General features: G+C 37.9%; 1 protein-coding gene across 6 annotated transcripts in view; it reads right to left on the reverse strand.

Moving 5' to 3' along the window:
- Positions 1-23,358, reverse strand: part of SLC4A7 (solute carrier family 4 member 7) — a 558,274-nt gene that overhangs the window by 297,712 nt on the left and 237,204 nt on the right. For all 6 annotated transcript variants that reach the window (XM_053714241.1, XM_053714242.1, XM_053714243.1 and 3 more), the window contains exon 2: positions 17,752-17,833. In XM_053714241.1, coding sequence (XP_053570216.1) covers positions 17,752-17,833 — 82 coding nt within the window. The remainder of the gene's footprint in view (positions 1-17,751; positions 17,834-23,358) is intronic.

A 23,358-nucleotide genomic window follows, 5' to 3' on the forward strand; every position in this document is an offset into this window, starting at 1 on the left:
AGACGACGAGGAATATCACCATCCTCCACTCGTTTTAGTTAAGATTGTTATCTGATTTAGAGAACAGAGATTCAACTGACGGAGCAGTACGGGAAACCTCTAACATCGCCAAAACATCTCTAAGAAGTAAACGCAGGCGTGCCAATCTAAATCTAAATGCTAAGCCCTCCCTAGTCGGAGGACCCAAGTCAGCAGACTCCGACCCTGGAGGTTCTCCCTCTGAAGCCTCAAAAGGAACCGCATCTTTAGAGGACTGATCGAACACCAATTGTCCTTGGCAGGAGAGCCTGGACTAACCCCTTTCTTGCGCAAAGGAGGAATCGGTAATCTGGCTAAGGCCAAAGAGATGGCCATGCGGAACCTCTGGTGGAAACAAACCCCTTAGAGGTGAAGGAGGATCAGAACTCTGGAAAACTGCATATGTAGGAACAGAATCAAGGGAACACACCTCACTGGACGAAGAGTCCTCAGAGGCGGATGGCTCAGTGGTCTCTAACATCTCAACATTGTTTGATGAGAACACTCTTGCGGCATACGGAACATAATTGAGCGGGCTGGATTACCCGGGCCTTCTCACAATATACACAGGTATCAAATTCTGTATCCGAGGTATCCCACTCTAAATTATCAGAATCCTCCATAACTCGTCTATATCAAATTATAGAAAGGAAAAACAACTGGCACCTTATACACCGTATGACTGGGGCACTCACCACCTCCGATGACCCAGACAGATAGAGAAGCTGCTCTCCACAGACATCTGGTCAGGAGTCAGAAGCAGTGAAAAAAACGTGACCATTCCCGGTTACATGGTGCTCATGCAAGCCCTCCCCTGCTAAGAAAAAAGCACACCAGCTTAATATAAAGAATCTGCGCAACTCTCAAAATTAAAATAACCTGTACGTTCTGTATCAGCCTAAGAGCCCAAACGTTCTTTCACATAAGCAGTCGAAATCACATATCAAATATGATTAAAAAGCCCCACTGTTCAATAATCCCCCTCAGGAGATATTAACCCTAGATTCCATAAAGATAAAGGAGTCCCACACAATCTTAGCGGAATCTATGCCGTGGAACAGGGACACGGTCCATCAAGTTTGACAGATTGTAGCAACGCCTATGACATGGACTTGAGTAAGGAAAAGCAGGCAGCAAAACTCGTCAACTCTGATTGCTTAAGGAGCTGTTAATATGAGTCTGGATGGGTTTGCAGAAAGACTCTCCCTGCATCTCCAGACCCTAACATGCGTCAATGCTCTCACTGAGATGCTGACAAGACTACTTAAAACTACCATACCGAAGGGTACTACCCTCCATAAGAGACTACTCCGAATCTTCCGACACTTCTCTGCCATCCTCAAGTGATGAAAGGCAAAGAATGACTGGGGGATGAGGGAAGCGGGGGAGGTATTTAAGCCTTTGGCTGGGGTGTCTTTGCCTCCTCCTGGTGGCCAGGTTCTGTATTCCCACAAGTAATGAATGCAGCTGTGGACTCTCCCTGTATTTAGAAGGAAAATAAAAAAACACCAAGGGTGTATTTTTGTTTAAATGGAGAGAGAGGGAGCAGAAATGCTAAAAATTCTCCGGTATTTTGGGTGTTTTTCTCTTAACGTCCAGGTAGTGAAGGGGTTAAGAAAACTCCCACAACCCTTATGGTGGAGAGTGAAAAACCCAACACATATACAAGCAAAACTTTTTTATTGTCTTTTAGTTTGTTTGTTTGTTTGTTAACTAAAGGAATAACTTTTTTTAAATAATTAATAATTATAATAATACATCAAACATGCCCTCTTTTCAACTAACAACAAGCAATCCTGTGTTCCCTTCCAGACATCGAATTATCATGGTTACACAAGAGCTAGTAATAGTTTAATTCGACATATATTAACACACATATTGTTAATACTAACACAATATTTGCCAGAATACCCTTTATGTTGATATTGGTATATTGTAGATTATCACCATCTACATAGAACTGTTACCGGAAACCGTACTGTTAACCCATCTGAAATTACGATACCGGAAGTGACGCATTCACCACTTCCGGTAGTTGGAATAGGAAGTGACGTTAAAAACGTAATTTCCGGTTTACCGATGTTTTTATCAACGGCTACTAATACACACTTTGGAAAAAGTGGTCTTCAAAGGGATATTAGCAGGATGGTTAAACAGATCAGGGTTCCAATTGTGGCACAGAGTAAGTAAGAGGGGAACTATGTAAGACTGATAGCGAAAACGGACATAATAAAAAAACTGACACAATAAGCTTTTGGGTTTCCGTTTCCGGTATACCACTTCCGGTTTCGGTGAAATTACAGGTCTGTCGCCAAAACAATGGCGAGATGATTGGTTATTCACAAGAATAAAGGAAGCCTCTATACCATACTATAGTCTTGAAAAAGGCCCAAAAGTAGGGCCGAAATACGTTGACAATTTATGGTGAGCTTCATTTTGATTATTCATAATTGTTTATAGCAGTTTTGCACTATGTTGTTGTTTTTCATTCACAGGAACTGTATTGAGGGGTCTCTTGGATAACTCCGTATTTTCCCCAAAATCTTTTTACTATATAAGTTCATATCACTGAGGATTCAAATAAGACACTTTCACACCATACAGGATTACCACTTAAGATCCAGAGTGCACATTTGGATTATACCCTCATCAGTTCAACCATCTTTTCTAGCATTTTTTCTAACATTTTTCACGCTTTTTTATTTTTATTATATATTTATTATATATATTTTTTTCAAAACATTTTTTCACTTTTTCAAATTTTTCACCCCCAAGGTGGAATTTAGGACACTATCACAATATCATTTTTGCACAATCACCTATCTTGTTTATCCTATGTCATCATCTTGACCACCTTATCTCATTGAGACTCATATAGGTCCCAACGTAACTTTCTTAGACCTTTGATCGTTATTATCCCAACTGTTTTAGATTTTTTAACTAAGCCTTTGTATCGTATATGTACCATATATACATTCCTGCAATTTTAACTAATTTAATTTTTTTGTGTATAGCATGGATCCATGTTAAATTGTGTATATATATTTGTTAATATTAAATAGATATGTTGTAAGACGTTACCTTTTCCTTACCACCCATTAGGCGCTCCCCGAGCTTTAATCTATATTTGTTTGTTAACTAAAGGAATAACTTTTTTTTAAATAATAATGATTATAATAATACATTAAACATGCCCTCTTTTCAATTAAAAGGGACATTAAACTTCTAAGTACAACTACAGTAGAATGGTCACTACTCACAATGCTATTGTATTTCCTACTGTACCAGCAGCTGTCTTCAAAGTTGTTCTCTTATTTTAACACCTTACAAGTATTCATTACTGAAGCTCTGCATCTTCCCACTGGGCGCCACCATCTTAGAACTTATATTTGTTATGTAACTTTTAAAATGTGCAAAAAACTGCAAAAAGTTAACTCTTCCACTATCTATTATATGGACTAAACTGAAAAGCAAGGTACAGCTGTCAAAAAGTTAGTAACGTCAAAGATCTGTGAAAGTACACTGCTTCTGTCACAGGATGCAGCAATATCAGGGCCGGACTGGCACACCAGGATGTTTCGAGGTGAGCTGCAGCAGCTCAGGCCGGCCACAATTTAAGGTGGAGGTTATACTGATGTTGTGGTGCGGATTTGACTCTCGATAATATGTATTAAGCTGCATGAGCTAAGCAATGTTTGCAGGAACCAGAGTAAAGTGTCTTTCCTGCGTCTGTTTTTATAGCTCTGAAGGTGGCTGGCTGAAAAAAAAACATAATTTATGCTTACCTGATAAATTCCTTTCTTCTGTAGTGTGATCAGTCCACGGGTCATCATTACTTCTGGGATATTACTCCTCCCCAACAGGAAGTGCAAGAGGATTCACCCAGCAGAGCTGCATATAGCTCCTCCCCTCTACGTCACCCCCAGTCATTCGACCAAGGACCAACGAGAAAGGAGAAACCAAGGGTGTAGTGGTGACTGGAGTATAATTTAAAAAAAAATAATTACCTGCCTTAAAAACAGGGCGGGCCGTGGACTGATCACACTACAGAAGAAAGGAATTTATCAGGTAAGCATAAATTATGTTTTCTTCTGTTAAGTGTGATCAGTCCACGGGTCATCATTACTTCTGGGATACCAATACCAAAGCAAAAGTACACGGATGACGGGAGGGATAGGCAGGCTCATTATACAGAAGGAACCACTGCCTGAAGAACTTTTCTCCCAAAAATAGCCTCCGAGGAAGCAAAAGTGTCAAATTTGTAAAATTTGGAAAAAGTATGAAGCGAAGACCAAGTTGCAGCCTTGCAAATCTGTTCAACAGAGGCCTCATTCTTGAAGGCCCAAGTGGAAGCCACAGCTCTAGTAGAATGAGCTGTAATTCTTTCAGGAGGCTGCTGTCCAGCAGTCTCATAGGCTAAACGTATTATGCTACGAAGCCAAAAGGAAAGAGAGGTAGCAGAAGCCTTTTGACCTCTCCTCTGACCAGAGTACACAACAAACAGAGAAGACGTTTGTCGAAATTCCTTAGTTGCCTGTAAGTAAAATTTTAGGGCACGAACTACGTCCAGATTGTGTAGAAGACGTTCCTTCTTCGAAGAAGGATTTGGACACAAAGAAGGAACAACAATCTCTTGATTGATATTCCTGTTAGTGACTACCTTAGGTAAGAACCCAGGTTTAGTACGCAGAACTACCTTATCCGAATGAAAAATCAAATAAGGAGAATCACAATGTAAGGCTGATAACTCAGAGACTCTTCGAGCCGAGGAAATATCTTGGAAAGTTCTATTTTTAATGGCTAACAACTTTATATCAATGGAATGGAGGGGTTCAAACGGAACGCCCTGTAAAACGTTAAGAACAAGGTTTAAACTCCATGGCGGAGTAACAGTTTTAAACACAGGCTTAATCCTCGCCAAAGCCTGACAAAAAGCCTGAACGTCTGGCACTTCTGACAGACGTTTGTGTAACAGAATGGACAGAGCTGAGATCTGTCCCTTTAATGAACTAGCAGATAAACCCTTTTCTAAACCTTCTTGTAGAAAAGACAATATCCTAGGAATCCTAACCTTACTCCAAGAGTAACCTTTGGATTCACACCAATATAGGTATTTACGCCATATCTTATGGTAAATCCTTCTGGTAACAGGCTTCCTAGCCTGTATTAAGGTGTCAATAACTGACTCAGAAAACCCACGTCTTGATAAAATCAAACGTTCAATTTCCAAGCAGTCAGCTTCAGAGAAGTTAGATTTTGATGTTTGAAAGGACCCTGTATCAGGAGGTCCTGTTTCAGAGGTAGAGACCAAGGTGGACAGGATGACATGTCCACCAGGTCTGCATACCAAGTCCTGCGTGGCCATGCAGGTGCTATTAGAATCACTGATGCTCTCTCCTGTTTGATTCTGGCAATCAATCGAGGAAGCATCGGGAAGGGTGGAAACACATAAGCCATCCTGAAGTCCCAAGGTGCTGTCAGGGCATCTATTAGGACTGCTCCTGGATCCCTGGATCTGGACCCGTAACGAGGAAGCTTGGCGTTCTGTCGAGACGCCATGAGATCTATCTCTGGTTTGCCCCAACGTTGAAGTATTTGGGCAAAGACCTCCGGATGAAGTTCCCACTCCCCCGGATGAAAAGTCTGACGACTTAAGAAATCCGCCTCCCAGTTCTCCACTCCCGGGATGTGGATTGCTGACAGGTGGCAAGAGTGAGACTCTGCCCAGCGAATTATCTTTGATACTTCCATCATTGCTAGGGAGCTTCTTGTCCCTCCCTGATGGTTGATGTAAGCTACAGTCGTGATGTTGTCCGACTGAAACCTTATGAACCCCCGAGTTGTCAACTGGGGCCAAGCCAGGAGGGCATTGAGAACTGCTCTCAATTCCAGAATGTTTATTGGCAGGAGACTCTCCTCCTGACTCCATTGTCCCTGAGCCTTCAGAGAATTCCAGACGGCACCCCAACCTAGAAGGCTGGCGTCTGTTGTTACAATTGTCCAGTCTGGTCTGCTGAATGGCATCCCCCTGGACAGATGTGGCCGAGAAAGCCACCATAGAAGAGAATTTCTGGTTTCTTGATCCAGATTCAGGGAAGGGGACAAGTCTGAGTAATCCCCATTCCACTGACTTAGCATGCACAGTTGCAGTGGTCTGAGGTGTAAGCGGGCAAAGGGTACTATGTCCATTGCCGCTACCATTAAGCCGATTACCTCCATGCATTGAGCCACTGACGGGTGTTGAATGGAATGAAGGGTGCGGCAAGCACTTTGAAGTCTTGTTAACCTGTCCTCTGTCAGGTAAATCTTCATTTCTACAGAATCTATAAGAGTCCCCAGGAAAGGAACTCTTGTGAGTGGAACGAGTGAACTTTTCTTTTCGTTCACCTTCCATCCATGTGACCTTAGAAAAGCCAGTACTAACTCTGTATGAGACTTGGCATTTTGAAAGCTTGAAGCTTGTATCAGAATTAGATACCGGTAATGATCTTTGTGAATCGGTATGTGAAGGTAAGCATCCTTTAAATCCACTGTGGTCATGTACTGACCTTCTTGGATCATGGGTAAAATTGTCCGAATAGTCTCCATTTTGAACGATGGAACTCTTAGGAATTTGTTTAGGATCTTTAAATCCATGATTGGTCTGAAAGTTCCCTCTTTTTTTGGGAACCACAGATTTGAGTAAAACCCTTGTCCCTGTTCCGACCGTGGAACTGGATGGATTACTCCCATTAACAAAAGTTCTTGTACGCAGCGTAGAAACGCTTCTTTCTTTGATTGGTTTGTTGACAACCTTGACAGATGAAATCTCTCTCTTGGAGGAGAGTATTTGAAGTCCAGAAGGTATCCCTGAGATATTACCTCTAGCGCCCAGGGATCCTGGACATCTCTTGCCCAAGCCTGGGCGAAGAGAGAAAGTCTGCCCCCCACTAGATCCGATCCCGGATCGGGGGCCCTCAATTCATGCTGTTTTAGTGGCAGCAGCAGGTTTCCTGGCCTGCTTGCCCTTGTTCCAGGACTGGTTAGGTCTCCAGCCTTGTCTGTAGCGAGCACCAGATCCTTCTTGTTTTGGAGCAGTGGAAGTTGATGCTGTTCCTGCTTTGAAATTCCGAAAGGAACGAAAATTAGACTGTCTAGCCTTAGGTTTGGCTTTGTCTTGAGGCAGGGCGTGGCCCTTACCTCCTGTAATGTCAGCGATAATTTCTTTCAAACCGGGCCCAAATAAGGTCTGCCCTTTGAAAGGTATATTAAGTAATTTGGACTTAGAAGTTACATCAGCTGACCAGGATTTTAGCCACAGTGCTCTGCGCGCCTGAATGGCGAATCCGGAATTCTTAGCCGTAAGTTTAGTTAAATGTACTACGGCTTCCGAAATGAATGAATTAGCTAGCTTAAGTATTCTAAGCCTGTCCGAAATGTCGTCCAGCGTAGCTGAACTAAGGTTCTCTTCCAGAGACTCAATCCAGAATGCCGCTGCAGCCGTGACCGGCGCAATGCATGCAAGGGGTTGCAATATAAAACCTTGTTGAACAAACATTTTCTTAAGGTAACCCTCTAACTTTTTATCCATTGGATCTGAAAAGGCACAGCTATCCTCTACCGGGATAGTGGTACGCTTAGCTAAAGTAGAAACTGCTCCCTCCACCTTAGGGACCGTTTGCCATAAGTCCCGTGTGGTGGTGTCTATTGGAAACATCTTTCTAAATATCGGAGGGGGTGAGAACGGCACACCGGGTCTATCCCACTCCTTAGTAATAATTTCAGTTAGTCTCTTAGGTATAGGAAAAACGTCCGTACTTGTTGGTACAGCAAAATATTTATCCAACCTACACATTTTCTCTGGTATTGCAACTGTGTTACAATCATTCAGAGCCGCTAACACCTCCCCTAGTAATACACGGAGGTTTTCCAGCTTAAATTTAAAATTTGAAATATCTGAATCCAATCTGTTTGGATCAGAACCGTCAGCCGCAGAATGAAGCTCTCCGTCCTCATGTTCTGCAAGTTGTGACGCAGTATCTGACATGGCCCTAGCATTATCAGCGCACTCTGTTCTCACCCCAGAGTGATCACGCTTGCCTCTTAGTTCTGGTAATTTAGCCAAAACCTCAGTCATAACAGTAGCCATATCTTGTAATGTTATTTGTAATGGCCGCCCAGATGTACTGGGCGCCACCATATCGCGCACCTCCCGAGCGGGAGATGCAGGTACTGTCACGTGAGGCGAGTTAGTCGGCATAACTCTCCCCTCGTTGTTTGGTGAAATTTGTTCAATTTGTACAGATTGACTTTTATTTAAAGTAGCATCAATACAGTTAGTACATAAATTTCTATTGGGCTCCACTTTGGCGTTAGTACAAATAGTACAGGTCTCATCCTCTGAATCAGACATGTTTAACACACTAGCAACTAAACTTGCAACTTGAAAAACGTACTGTGCCTAATAGGCACAGAAAGATGTATAACAGTTGAAATCAATAAACTTTGTAAAACAAAACACAATTTTAGCAAAGGTTTGTTCCCATTAGCAAAGAATAACTAACCCTGATGGCATAAAAAAGTTAAAGAATAAACGTTTTTTATCACAGTCAACTACAATCTCACAGCTCTGTTAGATTACTTCCCTCAAACAAGCTTTGAAGACCCCTGAGTTCTGTAGAGATAAACCGGAACATGCAGGAAAAAACAATGAGCTTCTGACTGAAATTTTTGATGCGTAGCAAAAGCGCCAAAAAAAGGTCCCTCCCCCTCACACACAACAGTGAGAGAGATCAGTAAACTGTCATAATTAGATCAAGCAACTGCCAAGTGGAAAAATAGTGCCCAAACATTTTATTCACCCAGTACCTCAGAAAATGAAAACGATTTTACATTCCAGCAAAAACGTTTAACATAAATTAGTAAAAAGCCAAATAGGCTAAAGTTTAAATACACAGTGTAATTCCAGTGAAGTACCATTCCCCAGAATACTCAAATGTAAAATATACATACATGATATTATGTCGGTATGGCAGGATTTTCTCATCAATTCCATTGTCAGAAAATAAAAACTGCTACATACCTCTTTGCAGATTAAACTGCCCGCTGTCCCCTGATCTGAAGTTTACCTCTCCTCAGATGGCCGAGAAACAGCAATATGATCTTAACTACTCCGGCTAAAATCATAGTAAAAACTCTGGTAGATTCTTCTTCAAATTCTACCAGAGAAGGAATAACACACTCCGGTGCTATTAAAAAATAACAAACTTTTGATTGAAGAAATAAAACTAAATAAAATCACCATAGTCCTCTCACACATCCTATCTAGTCGTTGGGTGCAAGAGAATGACTGGGGGTGACGTAGAGGGGAGGAGCTATATGCAGCTCTGCTGGGTGAATCCTCTTGCACTTCCTGTTGGGGAGGAGTAATATCCCAGAAGTAATGATGACCCGTGGACTGATCACACTTAACAGAAGAAAAAGACATGTGGATAGCCTGCAGCCTAAAGTGTAAGTATGTCAGAGATTTTGTTTGGGAGCCTGGCTAGTGATAACGCACATCATAATCAGGAAGTAACATACACACATACATACATATATACATACACACATACACATACATACACACATACATACACACACATATACATACACACACATATATACATACATACATATACACACACATACACTACAGGAAATTTCTACTCTGTGAAAAGCATTACAGGGCTAAATAGAAGCTGCACCTGGGTGGAAAATCGCCATACAACAAGCTAACAAGTTATTGAGCAGGTTGTTCATTCCTTTGAGTGCACTTCTCTCTGTGTGTTAGTATTTTGCCTAGTATTTTGGCACTGGACTGACCGTAACAGGCGGGATCAGACTGATATACAACAGGAAAGTTTTTCCTCGTAAAAACCATTACTGGGCTAAAAAGCTGCACCCAGGTGGTGAATCGCTGAGCTGGTTGATGATTCCTGAGAGTGCGCTTGTGTGTGTGTGTATGTATGTATGTATGTATGTATGTATGTATGTATGTATGTATGTATGTATGTATGTATGTATATATATATATATATATATATATATATATATATATATATATATATATATATATATATATATATATATACATACACACACATTATATATATATATATATATATATATATATATATATATATATATATATATATATATATATAAACACACACATGTGAACACGCAGGAGAGCACTCTCACTTCCAAAAACCAGACAGTCAAGGTGCTAGTAGCGGGTAGAATACAAGTAATAAAAAACTGGCACTCACTGGTCTTATATCACACTTTTACTGTGACGTTTCGGAGATAAGGGGATTTTTTATCTCTGAAACGTCACAGTAAAAGTGTGTTTTGATATAACACCAGTGAGTGCCAGTTTTTTGTTACATATATATATATAGTGGCCCTCGGTTTACAACGGTTCAATTTACACCGTTTCAGAATAACAACCTTTTTTTCCAGTCATGTGACTGCTATTGAAAAGCATTGAGAAGCAGTGCATTTATTAAAATAGCCAGTAGGTGAAGCTGTCCGCTTGTGTTGCAGCAAAGACAAGCAAGCTGAAATGAATCAGTTTAACCAGACATGAGCTATCGAGCAGATTTCAAAGGAACAAGATCTTCCTGTCTATGAATCAGTCCAGATTGGAATGCATAAAAAGAACTGTTTGCTGAAAAATGCAAGTGAAGTCTGTGTTGTGTGATTATATTATTAGGTTTATAATGCTGTTTATCAAATGTTTTTGTTCATTTAAACTTAGTTTAATTATATATTCTGTGTTGTGTGATTATTTTAATAGGTTTATAATGCTTTTTAGCATTTAAAGTCTTCATTTCAACGCTTTAAAAATAATGTATTAGGTGTTACTTATGACAATTTTGTGAGGGGCCTGGAACCTAACTCCCTCACTTCCCATTGACTTACATTATAAACTGGGTTTCAATTTACAACGGTTTCGATTTACAACCATTCCTTCTGGAACCTAACCCCGGCGTAAAGTGAGGGCTACCTGTATATATATATATATATGTGTGTGTGTGTATATATATGTGTGTATGTATATATATATATATATATATACACACACAGTATATATACAGTATATATATATATATATATATATATATATATACACACACACACATATATTCATATATGTATACACACATTATATATATATATATATATTGGTTGGAACAGTCTTTTGTTTGAAGAGGGTGAAAAATGGCTGCTGATCTGTGGGGCAACTACTATAAGGTAAGTGGGGGTAAAGGGAGTTGAATTTTTAATAAAAATTACATTAAAAATGTTTTTCTAATGAAGTTAAAGTGATTGTAAAGTTTATCATCGATCTGCAAAATACAGAAGGAGAAGCGAGCAGAGGATCTGCGGTCTGTTTACCGTAACAAAAAACATAATTTATGTAAGAACTTACCTGATAAATTCATTTCTTTCATATTAGCAAGAGTCCATGAGCTAGTGACGTATGGGATATACATTCCTACCAGGAGGGGCAAAGTTTCCCAAACCTCAAAATGCCTATAAATACACCCCTCACCACACCCACAAATCAGTTTAACGAATAGCCAAGAAGTGGGGTGATAAGAAAAAAAGTGCGAAAGCATATAAAATAAGGAATTGGAATAATTGTGCTTCATACAAAAAATCAAAACCACCACAAAAAAAGGGTGGGCCTCATGGACTCTTGCTAATATGAAAGAAATGAATTTATCAGGTAAGTTCTTACATAAATTATGTTTTCTTTCATGTAATTAGCAAGAGTCCATGAGCTAGTGACGTATGGGATAATGACTACCCAAGATGTGGATATTTCCACGCAAGAGTCACTAGAGAGGGAGGGATAAAATAAAGACAGCCAATTCCTGCTGAAAATAATCCACACCCAAAATAAAGTTTAATGAAAACATAAGCAGAAGATTCAAACTGAAAACGCTGCCTGAAGTACTTTTCTACCAAAAACTGCTTCAGAAGAAGAAAACACATCAAAATGGTAGAATTTAGTAAAAGTATGCAAAGAGGACCAAGTTGCTGCTTTGCAAATCTGATCAACCGAAGCCTCATTCCTAAACGCCCAGGAAGTAGAAACTGACCTAGTAGAATGAGCTGTAATCCTTTGAGGCAGAGTTTTATCCGACTCGACATAGGCATGATGAATTAAAGATTTCAACCAAGATGCCAAAGAAATGGCAGAAGCTTTCTGGCCTTTTCTGGAACCGGAAAAGATGACAAATAGACTAGAAGTCTTTCGGAAAGACTTAGTAGCTTCAACATAATATTTCAAAGCTCTAACAACATCCAAAGAATGCAACGATTTCTCCTTAGAATTCTTAGGATTAGGACATAATGAAGGAACCACAATTTCTCTACTAATGTTGTTGGAATTCACAACCTTAGGTAAAAATTCAAAAGAAGTTCGCAACACCGCCTTATCCTGGTGAAAAATCAGAAAAGGAGATTCACAAGAAAGAGCAGATAATTCAGAGACTCTTCTGGCAGAAGAGATGGCCAAAAGGAACAAAACTTTCCAAGAAAGTAATTTAATGTCCAATGAATGCATGGGTTCAAAAGGAGGAGCTTGAAGAGCCCCCAGAACCAAATTCAAACTCCAAGGAGGAGAAATTGACTTAATGACAGGTTTTATACGAACCAAAGCTTGTACAAAACAATGAATATCAGGAAGATTAGCAATCTTTCTGTGAAAAAGAACAGAAAGAGCAGAGATTTCTCCTTTCAAGGAACTTGCGGACAAACCTTTATCTAAACCATCCTGAAGAAACTGTAAAATTCTCGGAATTCTAAAAGAATGCCAGGAAAAATGATGAGAAAGACACCAAGAAATATAAGTCTTCCAGACTCTATAATATATCTCTCTAGATACAGATTTACGAGCCTGTAACATAGTATTAATCACAGAGTCAGAGAAACCTCTTTGACCAAGAATCAAGCGTTCAATCTCCATACCTTTAAATTTAAGGATTTGAGATCCTGATGGAAAAAAGGACCTTGCGACAGAAGGTCTGGTCTTAACGGAAGAGTCCACGGTTGGCAAGAGGCCATCCGGACAAGATCCGCATACCAAAACCTGTGAGGCCATGCTGGAGCTACCAGCAGAACGAGCATTCCTTCAGAATCTTGGAGATTACTTTTGGAAGAAGAACTAGAGGCGGAAATATATAGGCAGGATGATACTTCCAAGGAAGTGATAATGCATCCACTGCCTCCGCCTGAGGATCCCGGGATCTGGACAGATACCTGGAAAGTTTCTTGTTTATATGAGAAGCCATCAGATCTATTTCTGGAAGTTCCCACATTTGAACAATCTGAAGAAATACCTCTGGGTGAAGAGACCATTCGCCCGGATGCAACGTTTGGCGACTGAGATAATCCGCTTCCCAATTGTCTATACCTGGGATATGAACCGCAGAGATTAGACAGGAGCTGGATTCCGCCCAAACCAGAATTCGAGATACTTCTTTCATAGCCAGAGGACTGTGAGTCCCCCCCTGATGATTGATGTATGCCACAGTTGTGACATTGTCTGTCTGAAAACAAATGAATGATTCTCTCTTCAGAACAGGCCAAGACTGAAGAGCTCTGAAAATTGCACGGAGTTCCAAAATATTGATCGGTAATCTCACCTCCTGAGATTCCCAAACCCCTTGTGCCGTCAGATACCCCCACACAGCTCCCCAACCTGTAAGACTTGCATCTGTTGAAATTACAGTCCAGGTCGGAAGAACAAAAGAAGCCCCCTGAACTAAACAATGGTGATCTGTCCACCATGTCAGAGAGTGTCGTACAATCGGTTTTAAAGATATTAATTGAGATATCTTTGTGTAATCCCTGCACCATTGGTTCAGCATACAGAGCTGAAGAGGTCGCATGTGAAAACGAGCAAAGGGGATCGCGTCCGATGCAGCAGTCATAAGACCTAGAATTTCCATGCATAAGGCTACCGAAGGGAATGATTGTGACTGAAGGTTTCGACAAGCTGAAATCAATTTTAGACGTCTCTTGTCTGTCAAAGACAGAGTCATGGACACTGAATCTATCTGGAAACCCAAAAAGGTTACCCTTGTCTGAGGAATCAATGAACTTTTTAGTGAATTGATCCTCCAACCATGATCTTGAAGAAACAACACAAGTCGATTCGTATGAGATTCTGCTAAATGTCAAGACTGAGCAAGTACCAAGATATCGTCCAAATAAGGAAATACCACAATACCCTGTTCTCTGATTACAGACAGAAGGGCACCGAGAACCTTTGTAAAAATTCTTGGAGCTGTAGCTAGGCCAAACGGAAGAGCCACAAACTGGTAATGCTTGTCCAGGAAAGAGAATCTCAGAAACTGATAGTGAGCTGGATGAATCGGAATATGCAGATATGCATCCTGTAAATCTATTGTAGACATATAATGCCCTTGCTGAACAAAAGGCAGGATAGTCCTTACAGTTACCATTTTGAATGTTGGTATCCTTACATAACGATTCAATATTTTTAGATCCAGAACTGGTCTGAAGGAATTCTCCTTCTTTGGTACAATGAAGAGATTCGAATAAAACCCCAGCCCCTGTTCCAGAACTGGAACTGGCATAATTACCCCAGCCAACTCTAGATCTGAAACACATTTCAGAAATGCTTGAGCTTTCACTGGGTTTACTGGGACACGGGAAAGAAAAAATCTCTTTGCAGGAGGTCTTATCTTGAAACCAATTCTGTACCCTTCTGAAACAATGTTCTGAATCCAAAGATTGTGAACAGAATTGATCCAAATTTCTTTGAAAAAACGTAATCTGCCCCCTACCAGCTGGGCTGGAATGAGGGCCGCACCTTCATGTGGACTTAGAAGCTGGCTTTGCTTTTCTAGAAGGCTTGGATTTATTCCAGACTGGAGATGGTTTCCAAACTGAAACTGCTCCTGAGGATGAAGGATCAGGCTTTTGTTCTTTGTTGAAACGAAAGGAACGAAAACGATTATTAGCCCTGTTTTTACCCTTAGATTTTTTATCCTGTGGTAAAAAAGTTCCTTTCCCACCAGTAACAGTTGAGATAATAGAATCCAACTGAGAACCAAATAATGTATTACCCTGGAAAGAAAGGGAAAGTAGAGTCGATTTAGAAGACATATCAGCATTCCAAGTTTTAAGCCATAAAGCTCTTCTAGCTAAAATAGCTAGAGACATAAACCTGACATCAACTCTGATAATATAAAAAATGGCATCACAGATAAAATTATTAGCATGTTGAAGAAGAATAATAATATTATGAGAATCATGATTTGTTACTTGTTGCGCTAAAGTTTCCAACCAAAAAGTTGAAGCTGCAGCAACATCAGCCAATGATATAGCAGGTCTAAGAAGATTACCTGAACACAGATAAGCTTTTCTTAGAAAGGATTCAATTTTCCTATCTAAAGGATCCTTAAAGGAAGTACCATCTGCCGTAGGAATAGTAGTACGTTTAGCAAGGGTAGAAATAGCCCCATCAACTTTAGGGATTTTGTCCCAAAACTCTAATCTGTCGGACGGTACAGGATATAATTGCTTAAAACGTTTAGAAGGAGTAAATGAATTACCCAAATTATTCCATTCTCTGGAAATTACTTCAGAAATAGCACCAGGAACAGGAAAAACTTCTGGAATAACCACAGGAGATTTAAAGACCTTGTCTAAACGTTTAGATTTAGTATCAAGAGGACCAGAATCCTCAATTTCTAATGCAATTAGGACTTCTTTAAGTAAAGAACGAATAAATTCCATTTTAAATAAATATGAAGATTTATCAGCATCAACCTCTGAGACAGAATCCTCTGAACCAGAAGAATCATTAGAATCAGAATGATGATGTTCATTTAAAAATTCATCTGGATAAAGAGAAGTTTTAAAAGATTTTTTATGTTTACTAGAAGGAGGAATAACAGACATAGCCTTCTTAATGGATTCAGAAACAAAATCTCTTATGTTATCAGGAACACTCTGAACATTAGATGTTGATGGAACTGCAACAGGTAATGGTACTTTACTAAAGGAAATATCTGCATTAACAATTTTGTCATGACAATTAATTCAAACAACAGCTGGAGGAACAGCTACCAAAAGTTTACAGCAGATACACTTAGCTTTGGTAGTTCCAGCACCAGACAGCGATTTTCCTGAAGTATCTTCTGACTCAGATGCAACGTGAGACATCTTGCAATATGTAAGAGAAAAAACAACATATAGAGCAAAATTGATCAAATTCCTTAAATGACAGTTTCAGGAATGGGAAAAAATGCCAGTGAACAAGCTTCTAGCAACCAGAAGCAAGTAAACAATGAGACTTAAATAATGTGGAGACAATAATGACGCCCATATTTTTTAGCGCCAAAAAAGACGCCCACATTATTTGGCGCCTAAATGCTTTTGGCGCCAAAAATGACGCCACATCCGGAACACCGACATTTTTGGCGCAAAAGAACGTCAAAAAATGACGCAACTTCCGGCGACACGTATGACGCCGGAAACAGAAAAGATTTTTGCGCCAAAAAAGTCCGCGCCAAGAATGACGCAATAAAATGAAGCATTTTCAGCCCCCGCGAGCCTAACAGCCCACAGGGAAAAAGTCAAATTTTTAAGGTAAGAAAAATGATTGATTCAAATGCATTATCCCAAATATGAAACTGACTGTCTGAAAAAAGGAATGTTGAACATTCTGAGTCAAGGCAAATAAATGTTTGAATACATATATTTAGAACTTTTTAAAAAAGTGCCCAACCATAGCTTAGAGTGTCACAGAAAATAAGACTTACTTACCCCAGGACACTCATCTACATGTTTGTAGAAAGCCAAACCAGTACTGAAACGAAAATCAGCAGAGGTAATGGTATATATAAGAGTATATCGTCGATCTGAAAAGGGAGGTAAGAGATGAATCTCTACGACCGATAACAGAGAACCTATGAAATAGACCCCGTAGAAGGAGATCATTGAATTCAAACAGGCAATACTATCTTCACATCCCTCTGACATTCACTGCACGCTGAGAGGAAAACCGGGCTCCAACCTGCTGCGGAGCGCATATCAACGTAGAATCTAGCACAAACTTACTTCACCACCTCCATAGGAGGCAAAGTTTGTAAAACTGATTTGTGGGTGTGGTGAGGGGTGTATTTATAGGCATTTTGAGGTTTGGGAAACTTTGCCCCTCCTGGTAGGAATGTATATCCCATACGTCACTAGCTCATGGACTCTTGCTAATTACATGAAAGAAAGGTGTTTTTTGTTTTTTTTAAAAAGAGTGTTTGTAAAGTTTAATGAATTAATGTGCCCCTGTTTTTAAGAGTATTTTTGGATACTGGGCTTTTATTCTTAAAAAACTTTGAAATAACTTTAAAGTATTAAATGTATAGTATATTCTGTTTTCAATGAATCAGCTTTTTGTCCCTTTAATAAAAAAACAACATTAAATATACCTACAATTTTCACTTAGATTGCACAATAAATATGAAAAGTTTCTGAAGATTCTATTGCACCTGAATTTTAGCCCTCAAACAAATGTGCTGCATCTGAATAAAAAAAGTGATCTGTGTACCAGGCCACATACAGAATGTACACAAGTAAATTCAAAAATATCAGGACCAGATACTGGCCAATTACAGAATACAAAAAAAACAAAAAAAAAAAAAACACCAAATTAAATTGAACTGTACGTACTTTCAAGTTCTTCCTTCTCAAAGTTGGTGTTGACCGTGGAACTAGTTTTTCCTAGATCTACTACTGCCTCTTCATCATGGCCCTAGAAGGATGAGAAAAACAGTAAAAATGTGGCACCATTTTAACCAAGAATTTTGAACAACACTACAAATGCATTACAGGTGGAATTGAACCAAAGTGTAAACAACAAAACCTTACGTAATTTAGGTAATATTTACATGTCATTATACAGATTATACATGCAAATGCAACCTAAAGGTAGTTTAATATCATTTTTTATATTTTTGTATACATAGCACCTTCAGAGAGATGGTACAGTACTCTAATCAGAAAGGTAATATTTGTTATTTAAATAAATATAGACTATTTGCATTCTAGAACACAAAAACCAAACCAAAGAAAATGGCAGAGAACATTGTGACTTACTGCTGGGGAAAAAATAAGTTATTTCTGATCATTTTATTTAAAAAAAAAAAAGTTTGGATCTCAGAATAAGTTTGGATTTTGGAATTCCGGATTTGGGGATTTTTACCTGCATTAGAATACTGGAATATTGTAATCTTGTTTTATTTTAAAAAAAAAATACAAAAAATGGTGGTGTTTAGCAGTGACCCCTAAGTTCATATTAAATATAACAGGAAGTTAATTTCTTCAGATGTCTTTAAAAACTCTACTATTTTTAACAGCTATATTTAAACAGACATTAAACTCAAAACTGATATCCATACAAATCTCTTTTAACTTTAAATAGAAGCCCTTTTAGTTATTTATTGCTTACTGTGCACAAAGCACATGTAACATATGACCTGTGCACCCTTAATCAAACAACTCTCCTGCCTAGGAAGCTGGCGGTGGTATTCATCAGCAATAATGCAAAATGATTCATCACGGACACAATAATGTGCCCAGGTGCTGTGTTTGATTGTAGGTGCACTGGCATATGTACATATGCTCCATGTACAGTAAAGGCTTACACTGAAACAAATGCATTTTACTAGAAATGTTTTTGCCAATACACATACATTGCAAAAATGCTTCTATAAAAAAAATGCACCTATGTGCATTAGAATGTTGAGTTATGTCCCTTTAATACACCACTAAGATTATTTATTTTGTATGGCAAAAGAACACAGTTCAACCAGTGACAGGTCTAACGGTTTATCACATAACAATGTCAAACTTACAGGTCACGAGGGAAGTGAGGCAACAGGAAAAACTCAGATACAAGAACTTAGAACTGGCAGGTGCATAGCTAATGACCTTTGCTCAGCCTGGGAAGTGACAGCAGGGCTCACCAATGAGGTTGTGTTGAGACTGTCATTACTACTCTCTTATGGAGAGACAGACTTGTTTTCTTGTTACTCTGCATACCTTCTAATTACACACTTTATTGTACCAGAATGTGAAACCTGTAGTAAATGCCATTTGTTTGTTTTTGACATACACAGATCCATAATTTAAAGGGACATGCCACCCACATTTTTTCTTTTATGATTTAGAAAGAGAATGCAATTTTAAACCTCTTTCTAATTTACTTATATTATCTAATTTGTTTTACTCTCTTGATATTCTTTGATGAAAAGCATATCTAGATATGCTCACTAGCTGCTGATTGGTTGCTGCACATAGAAGCATCATGTGATTGGCTCACCATGTGCATTGCTTTTTCTTCAAATAAGGATATTTAACAAATGAAGCAAAATAAATTGTAATGTTGTTTAAATTTCTATTCTCTATCTGAATAATGAAAGAAAGATTTTGGGTTTAGTGGCCCTTTAAAGGGACACTAAACCCAGATATATTTCTTTTATGATTCAGATAGAGCATGCAATCTTAAGCAACTTTCTAATTTGCTCCTATTATCAATTTTTCTTTGTTCTCTTGCTATCTTTATTTAAAAAGCAGGCAAGTAAAGCTTAGGTGTCAGCCCATTTTAGATTCAGCACCCTGGATAGTTCTGCTTGCTTATTGGTGGCTACATTTAGCAAACCAATAAGCAAGCATAACCCAGGTTCTGAAACAAAAATGTGCCGGATGAAAAGTTTTATATTACGGCTTTTTAAATAAAGATAGCAATAGAATGAAGACACATTTATAATAGAACTAAATTAGAAGGTTGCTTAAAATTGCATGCTCTATCTGAATCATTAAAGAACAAATGGGTTTAGTATCCCTTTAACACTTTTTGTGTATATTAAATAACATTTGGCCAAGTACATCTATTTATTGTTATTTATTTAAATTAAGAATATTTGAATCTGGTAGATTTTCAAAAGCATTTGAATCTGGTAACTTTAGCCATGCACAATATAAAGACATTGGGAAGTTTATTTAAATAATGTAATAGATATTGTTTATATGAATTGGGAGTACACTTCTCATAATCACGTTTCACAACATTACCCAGGTGCTTATTACAATATGCTTGGCCTCTTTCCTGATCGGCTGGTTGTGAACATATGCCCTGGCATCTGGAGTGTTATTCTAGCTGATGAACTTTAAATGGTACTTATGCCCTCTTGAAAATGGCATTTCCCCTTGTAGGTTGGCAGACAACGAGCACTCAATGAGAACCCCATGCCTAAAGGGATATAGAGCTTCTTCTATCATTTATTAGAAGAAAGCAGATTATACATGTTCAAAATCTTTTAAATTATATATAATTTTAAAGTACCACTTAATGCAGAATTAACAAGTGCATAAAAAAAGACAATGATTTAACACCTACTCTGAATTTCAAATAAGCAGTAGATTTTTTTGGACAATTTTTTTTTTTTTTTTTAATTTTCCGGTCCCCTGTATCATGTGACAGACATCAGCCAATTACAGACTAGCATACGTATACCCTGTAAGCTTGTGCACATGCTCAGTAGGATTTTTTCCCAGAAAGTGTGTATATAAAAAGACTGTGCCAAATCTGATAAAGGAAGTAAATTGGAAAGTGTCTTAAAACTGCATGTTCTATCTGAATCATAAAGGTTTATTTTGACTTGAATGTCCCTTTAAATAGAATAAACTTTCATTTAGTCAAGCAGTGTATAGCTTCACCTATTCCTCGTGAAAACAAAAAGACTTAAATTTTCTATAAGAAAAACAAATCTTTGGTGCTGGGTCACCAACACAACAAAAATAATTTGTCCTTGCACCAAGATTTGACCCTTTCTAGCCTAATATCTAGAGTCACACTTAAAGGCACATGAAACCCAAACATTTCTTTCAGGATTCAGACAGACCATGCAATTTTAACCAACTTTCTATTTTATTTATATTATCAAATTTTCTTTGTTATCTTTTGTTGAAAAGCATGGAAGTAAGCTCAGAAGTGTGCACTTGTCTGGAGCGCTGTTCTATATAGCAGCAGTTTTGCAAGAATGTTATCCATATGCAAGAGCACTAGATGGCGGAGCTATTTCCCGCTCCAGACAACTACCTAGGTATCTCTTTTTATTATCAGTTATTTATAGAGCGCCAACAGATTCCGCAGCGCTATATCTCTTCAACAAAGAATGCCATGGGAACAAATATGATAATAGAAGTAAACTGGAAACTTTTTTTTTAAATCATATGCTCTGTCTGAATCAAAAACATAACATTTTGGGTTTCAAATCCCTTTAAGGACCATTAAATACAGTAGAATAGAATGATCAACAAGTGCATTATTATCCGAGGATATGAATTAACCATGTGACAGGTTAGCGCAACTTCAATGCTTGAGTAAAGGGTAGGGGAAGAAAAGTTGCATAAAACACAACAAAAATACATGTAAAACTACAGTTAAACTCATACAAGCACTGTCAGATAAATATTAGTTAAAACATTTTTTTATTCATTATAAGGGCTCAAAGATGGATGGTATAAGGTGTGAAAGAAAAAAGACTGCCAAGGACTTTACCATTATATATAATTCTTCAGATTTGTCTGTACTGCATTGGTTTGTATGTGATTTCTTGAAAACCAGCTCCATCTAGTGGTTGCTTTTAGCACACATTTGTAAAATGGCTGTTTTACTTTCACTTTCTGTTTGATCTCAGTAGCAGCCGATCAATCTATAGAAGTCTAAAAGCAGAGCCCATGCAGGAGAGTGAAGAGGAGGGAAAGCCACTTACTTATATTTCCCCCTAGGGTATGTAATCATCATGGAACCTCCCACATAACCTTCTGCTCTCTGAGAAACAGCTCAAATACATAGCAGATGCAGTTAACCCGACGGCTGCCAAAAAGGCTAAAACTGCAGATCCCTCTGCTAGCTAGCTGCTGGGTTAACTGCATCTACAATGTATTTGATATCAGCAAGGCACAGCATTTCTGAAAGGAGCAGCCCCCCACCTCTACTGCTAAAAGCCTGTATTGGATTCCTGCACAGGAGCTGGCTCATTTTCAGTCAAGATAAAATGTTTAAAAAAAAGATTTTTTTTTATATATATATATACACACACACATATGTGTTTGTGTAACTGTGTGATTGTATATATATATATATATATATATATATATATATCATATATACATATATATATATATATATATATATACATACATACATATATATATATACATATATATATATACATACACATATACACATATATATATATATATATATATATATATATATATATATATATATATATATATATATATATATATATATATACACATACACACACACACACATGGTTTGTATTTTTATGCTCCCAGAGTGTATTGGACATTGGGAAACATGTAAATTAAGATTATGTAGTGTTAAATAAACTTTTTATTGAAAAATTAAGATGTTATAGTAATTTTTAAGAAAATCGTGATTAAATCGTAATCGCGATTCCCCCCCACCCATATCGCCCAGCCCTAGTGCGTACAGATGTATTTAAGTATTTACTGTATATGAACTGTACATAGTTCACATTCCAATGTGCTTCACTTACAGGACAATGCACTTTTTAGTGTAAATACATATTTCTCTATATATCTGTATATACCTATATAGCTATTCCTATAAAAAAATATTAATTAAAATTATTTAAAATCATTATGCATACTGTAAAATATTCTAAATAATCCATTGAATATAATCTATATTTTTACGGTATGTATAATAATTTTATATAATTTGGATTATTATTTTTGAATATTTCAATAATGCACATTGAAGTTAGCAATTTTTCATGTGCGCTAACCTGACCATGGTAGTCCTAAACTGCCAACCCTGATGCTCGTTACACATATTTTACATTCCTATGTCCTTCCCATAGAAAATAATGGACTTTTTATGAAATATATATCTAATTATGTTAATGTAAAATACATATCTATACCTTCATATCTATATGAATAGATATAAAGGTGTGGTGTGTATCTCTCTCTCTCTATATATATATATATATATATATATATATATATATATATATATATATATATATATATATATATATATATATATATATATATATATATATATATATACAGTGAGGCCTCGGTTTACGAATTTAATTCGTTCTCCGGGTCGTTTCGTATTGCGAAAAATTCGTAAACCGAAACACGGTTTCCCATAGGAATGCATTGAAAATCAATTAATGCGGTCCGGAGGTCCGAAAAAATTCAAATAAAGTG

Source organism: Bombina bombina, chromosome 5 (genome assembly GCF_027579735.1).
Source record: "Bombina bombina isolate aBomBom1 chromosome 5, aBomBom1.pri, whole genome shotgun sequence".
NCBI classification, from domain to species: domain Eukaryota; kingdom Metazoa; phylum Chordata; class Amphibia; order Anura; family Bombinatoridae; genus Bombina; species Bombina bombina.